Source organism: Urtica dioica, chromosome 7, assembly GCF_054948205.1.
Source record: "Urtica dioica subsp. dioica isolate 48M chromosome 7, U.dioica_male_clone48M_v1_H2, whole genome shotgun sequence".
Classification (NCBI taxonomy): Eukaryota; Viridiplantae; Streptophyta; class Magnoliopsida; order Rosales; family Urticaceae; genus Urtica; species Urtica dioica.
The window spans coordinates 30,390,373-30,396,533 of record NC_142762.1 but is presented as its reverse complement, the minus strand read 5'-3'; the positions used below and the strand labels follow the sequence as shown (position 1 = coordinate 30,396,533).

The window sequence follows — 6,161 nt, the reverse complement described above, 5'->3', positions numbered from 1 at the left end:
AATGAAATTTTCTCTCCTGTTGTGAAATATAAGACTATAAGAATTATGCTTGCTGTTGCTACTCACTTTGATTTTGAAGTTGAGCAGATGGATGTTAAAACTGCTTTTTTACATGGAGACCTGGAAGAGACCATTTACATGGCTCAGCCAGAAGGTTTCACTGACAAGCAGCAGAATAATTATGTATGTCTTTTACAAAAGTCTCTGTATGGTTTAAAACAGTCCCCTCGTCAATGGTATAAGAGGTTTGACAATTTTGTGACCAGTATTGGTTTCCAGAGGAGCATTTTTGATGCTTGTTTCTATTTCATGGTTTATGATGACCCGGTATATCTGTTATTATATGTTGATGACATGCTGTTGATAAGCAAATCCAAGCTTAAAATAAAAGAGCTGAAAATTAAGCTGGATTCTGAGTTTGACATGAAAGATCTTGGAAATGTTAGAAAAATTCTTGGTATGTACATTGATCGTGACAGGAAGAAGAAAACTTTGAAGATTCATCAAACTCAGTACTTGAGGAAGGTGATTGAAAAGTTCGGACATGCAAATCAGAAACCAGTGAGAGTTCCTCTTGCTGGTCATTTCCTGTTGGGAAAACATCAGTGCCCAAAGACTCCATCTGAGAGGGTGAAGATGGAGAACATACCTTATTCTAACGTCATTGGCTCGGTAATGTATTCCATGATTAGTTCTCGCCCGGATTTATCTTTTTCTATTTCTCTTCTGAGTAGATATATGTCCAACCCGGGGTATGAACATTGGAGAGCTTTACAGTGGGTGTTGAACTATATTAATAGTTCTTTGAATGTTGGCTTGAATTATAAGAACAGATGTAATACACTTGATCTTGTAGGGTATGTAGACTCTGATTTTGCAGGTGATAGAGACTCAAGGAAGTCTACCACAGCGTACTACTTTACACTTGGGGGAAATTGCATCAGTTGGAAGTCCCAGTTACAGCCCTTAGTAGCCCAGTCTACTACTGAAGCAGAGTACGTGGCATTGGCAGATGCTATGAAAGAAGCCATTTGGCTTCAAGGCATGTTACAAGAGACGAAGCTTCTGGAGGGACGAGCAACCGTGTTCTCAGGCAGCCAGAGCGCCATTCATCTCAGCAGGAATCCTGTGTACCATGAGCGGACAAAGCACGTGGACATTCGATATCATTTTGTGAAGGACCTGGTAGCTGAAGGTACTGTGGACTTGAAGAAGGTTCCTACTGAAAACAATCCAGCAGACATGGGGACGAAGATAGTCACGAACATTAAGTTCGAGCATTGCTTGAACTTATTGTTCATTGAGTGACACAAGTGAGTGAGCAAGGAAGGTGGCGTTGAGCGTATGTAGATGGTATCTTGGCAGACTCGAGCTTGGACTTCAGGTGGAGAATTGTGAGGTTTGTGAAGCCCAATCTCTTCAGCCCGGCCCAGGCGATTAGGTCGTGCTAGTCCGAGATCTCAGCGAGTGAAGGAACGACAGTGCTTGAAGCGTCGTTTTCTAAACGATGCTCGTACGTGTCGTTCACTATGCCGCTGATTAAGGGAGAGCATTTGATCTACGTGGACGGCGAGGATTGATGGTCAACTTGGTATATATATCAGGAGTTGGACTCGGAGGAGATACTGAATCGTTTTGTCTTCTTCGTCTTTCTCTTGAGTAAATCTAGGGTTTTCTCTGTACGAAGGAAATCGAGTTGTTCAGAGCTGTGATCGTTGAGATCGATTGACACGGTCTAGTGTCTGTGAGTTGTTCTTGATCGCTGGTAGTCTTTGAGCTGTAATCTCGTTGTCGATTCTTCTTGTATCTTGTAATTCTCTGTATAAACCTAAAGTCTGAGTGAGAGTTTACCGATACCATCGAGCGAGTTCCGCCACCGGAGCTCAACGTGCATGTAGTTGCGTTTTGCAACGAAGCACGGTAAAAATCCCTTGTGTTCTTTTTCGTTTCTGCTCAAATCTGTTATCGTCTTGTGTGTCTGGCCGTGTTCTTGTGCTTGGGTGTTATACAAGATCTCAACATAAATTGATAGACAAAGTAACTAATAAAGGCACATTAAGTTATAACAAAATAAACAAGGCAACAAACATTACAAAGACGAGTTCTCAAGTATATTTGAGCCATCATATCTCAGGAGCAATAAAAATCATAACATTCAAACCGCCCTCGGTTCTCACCATAGCTGAATCATGGTCAATAGCAGCCATGGAATTCTTAACCGCAGCCTTAGTATGTTTGGAACCTGGAAAGAGGTTAAAAGCGTTAGATGAGCTCATCCATGAGCCAACCATGGGGAGACCGACTCCATTAGAAATTTTCCATCAACCTTGAACCCCCAGAGTAATTTTAGCAGTTCCGTTTTATTTCAGGACTTTTGGACCAAATTCATTCCGAAGTCAACCCAAATATAAAATCAGCTGAATTGATCAGGATCAGTCTAAATGCCTTACTGACGTTAAATATTGCTTTTTAAGAGAAACTGAAATAATAAAGCAGAATACATTTTTCTCGCTCGTCGCCACCAAGCCACATTGGATTGGAAATTATATCTGTATGTGTATATGTAAGAAGAACACGAAGACATGATGATGAAGAAGAAGAGTGTGGTTGCGATGGAGAGCAGAGAAACGGAGTGAAAGAAGGCATTTCATAGAGTAGTGTCCGTATCAACCACATCGTATGTGAGCGAAAAGAAATTAGGGCAAAAGCAAGTATTCCCTCTCGTATCGTATTGGGCTGCAGATTTATTGGGCCCGGCCAATGTCCTGAACATCATTCTTTCGAAAAAAAACAGGGATTATTCCTATTCTATGACGTCTATGATGATTTTGGACCAAAATCAAATAAGTTCAATTTAATTCTAAACTATGACTATGTATTTTCTTTAAGTACAAAAATACTCTCAATTTTATTAACATTTTCGTTTGACTTTTACTTATATTTAATAAATTTTGTTCTTGGGATTAGTTTATTATTGTATTATGTTTTCCCTCTCTCAGCCCTGTGTCATACGTTCCCTCTTTCTCTCTCTAGTACTACTCTGTCTCTCTCTCTCGTCTTCAAGCTTCAACCTCTCTCTCTCTCTCTCTCTCTCTCTCTCTCTCTCTCTCTCTCTCTCTCTCTCTCTCTCGTCGTCAAGCTTCAACTCATATCTCTCTCTCTGGTCTTTAACTCGTTTTTCAGTGGTTTCAAGTCGTTTCTCGTCGTCAAGGTTTGCTCTTTTTTTTTCTTCATTTTCGTTCACTTTTAGTATGTTATAGTTTGTCATTTTCACTTTAGGGTTTAGAGATTTTCATTAAAAAAAGTTTCTCGTTGGATTCCTGTGGTCTTTGAAGTTAAAAAACAAGGAAAAAACGATTCTTGGAAGCATGGAAAATCTGGAAAAAATTTTGAAAATTTCTGGGAATCGTTGAAGATTTATTGACATTGTTGCATTTTTATTGACATTAATGTCAATAAATCTTCAACGGTTCTGGGAAAATTCTTTGAAGATTTATTGACATCAATGTCAATAAAAATGAAATTTTATTGACATCAATGTCAATAAAATTTCACATTTTTTTAATTTTTTTGTTATGATTTTAAATGTTTATGAAGGAATTTTAAATGTTTAAAATATGAAATTAACATCCCGATTACACTCTTTTTATGCAGTAATGGGTGATATTTTAGTGTATGTCAAGCATAGTGGTACATGGGTCAAACCATGTGTATACAAGGAGGGTGCATCGTTTGTACTTGTGCTTTCAGATGGTTTTGAGTACAACCATCTCATGGACGCCTTGTACGCTGAGATGGGGCTCTTACCGTCCACTCATTCCATTGTGGTCAAATATGAGACACCATTTTCGGCATTGCCAATAAAGATTACAAACGATAGCCACGTCAAAAGTTACTTGTATTTGAGGAGCCGAGACCTTTCGATGTCAAATTATCATCTTGTTATTGAGATAGTTAAGCTAACGCCCGATGAGGCAGCAAATCAGCCGTCCTCGTCTCGCCTAGAATCAAGTCCAATGAAGGGGGAGTCTAGATTTGAAGAGTTTGCATCTCCGTCCACAATTGGATTGGAAGAATACACATTTGAACAGCCGCGTGCGTTGGCATCACAGCCCCCTTCTCCGCCACAGAGACCGTCACAACCAACTCCAACGACACATAAACCATCTCCACAACCTCATTCCTCTACACAAGGACCCTCTCAACCCACTCCCTTGACACAACGACCTCCACAGCCCCCTACCAAACCATCCAGGATTGGCCGTGAGCACATTGGGGATAATGAAGTGATGGATTTGAACTCGCCTATCAGAGTCGAGCTAGGAGCTCTATATGCTACCAAACAGGCCTTGGAGAAGCATTTGAACATGTATGCGATACGTAAACATTTTGCATTCACGACAAAGAGTTCTTGTAAGACGTATCTCCACGTCGTTTGCCCGGGTGACAATTGTGCGTGGGCAATTCGTGCGGTTAGATTAAGGGAGACCGAGGTTTTTCAGATCGGGAGGTATGTGTTTCTCCCTACCTTTCTCTTTTTTACATCATTATTTAGTTATATTCACGAACCTTAATGCACAGTATTTATTGACATTAAATTAAACAAACACTGATTTATTGACTTTGATATCAATAAACACTGTGATTTATTGACTTCAATGTCAATAAAGATTATGATTTATTGACTTTAATGTAAATAAATACTGTGATTTATAAACAATCTTATTTTATAGGTTTGTGATCTATTAACTGACATTCATTTATTCTTAATATAGGTTTGATTCTGAGCATACATGTTCTGTAGAGTCTAGAAAGAATCCAAAAGCCACGGCGCTATTCACATGAGATGTTGTGAAACACAAGTTTGTGGATCCTCGACAAATGAATTGTAAACCGAAAGAAATCCTTGGTTACATGGAGACAGATTATGGAGTTCGTATGACGTATAAGAAGGCTTGGAGGGCAAAAGAAAAGGCCCTTGGGTTGTTATACGGAATTGACACTGAGTCGTACGCATTTCTGCCCACCTTAAAGTATATGATTGAGACAAAAAATCCATGGTCTGTTCTGGAGCTTACTGCTGACCGTGAACACAGATTTATAAATTTTTTTATGTCTCTTAGTCCCTTCATAAGAGGATGGAAGTTTTGTCGGCCTATCATCGTTATCGACGCTACGTTCTTGAAGAACTATCATCGTGGAACTTTGTTTACAGCGGTAGCGATGGATGCAAATGAACAATGTTTTCCTCTCGCCTTCGGTATTGGAGACTCTGAATCGAATGAGTCATGGTTGAATTTTTTGAGCACGTTAAAGGCAGCGATAGGGGAGAGGCCACGTCAAGTCATTGTATCTGACAAGAACAATGGAATATGTAATGCTGTGGCAAAGGTTTTTCCAAATTCGGCACATGGGTATTGCGCGCAGCATCTTCTTGGAAACGTGAAGAACAATTTCAAGGGTCTCACTAAGAGTTTCAACTGGAAGTTTTATGGTGCAGCAAAGGCATATACGCGTATGGAATTTGAAAAGTATATGCGCATGATCGACCGGGAAAATATTGAAATTCGACAATACCTTGAGAATGAAGTGGGACATGAAAAATGGTCTCGTTGCTACATTACCAATACAAGGTACTCAATCATGACCTCAAACAATGCCGAGTCTTTGAATGCAATGGACTCCAAAGCTAGAGATTTTCCAATTTCGAAGTTGATTGATTGGTTGAGAGAGAGAATGCAAAAGTGGTTCTACGACCGAAGAGAATTAGCAACGTCTTCAACGAAGGTGCTTACTCCAAAATTTCAAAAGCGAATGGATGACTCTCATGCTCTTTCTACTTTAATGCTGGTAAGATCTATATAAATAATACCAATAAGTTCAAGTGTTTATTGACATTAATATAAATAAAAAAGAATAGGAATTAATTATTTTTCAATAACTCACTGTGACTTTTTATTGACATTAATACCAATAAGTTCCAATGTTTATTAACATTAATATAAGGGTTATTAAGTTATATAGCCACACGGATATAGTGAATTGAGATATAGCCCACATTTGGTTAATTTTTTGTAAATAGCCAAATAGACTTATTAACAGATTAGTAAAAGACTTATTTAACACAGTCAAACATATATTTTAAGTAGTTAATAGGCTGT

General features: G+C 39.0%; 1 protein-coding gene across 1 annotated transcript; it reads left to right on the top strand.

Annotated features, from left to right (window-relative positions):
* Positions 1 to 5,223: 5,223 nt before the first annotated feature.
* On the top strand, positions 5,224 to 5,865 carry LOC149390751 (protein FAR-RED IMPAIRED RESPONSE 1-like). The gene has a single exon (XM_089619850.1). The coding sequence runs from the start codon at positions 5,224 to 5,226 to the stop codon at positions 5,863 to 5,865; it is 642 nt and encodes a 213-aa protein (XP_089475976.1).
* Positions 5,866 to 6,161: the final 296 nt, after the last annotated feature.

Bases quoted from the DNA above. Each gene is read 5' to 3' on its own strand.
- LOC149390751 (XM_089619850.1), top strand. From the start codon at position 5,224: ATGGATGCAAATGAACAATGTTTTCCTCTCGCCTTCGGTATTGGAGAC.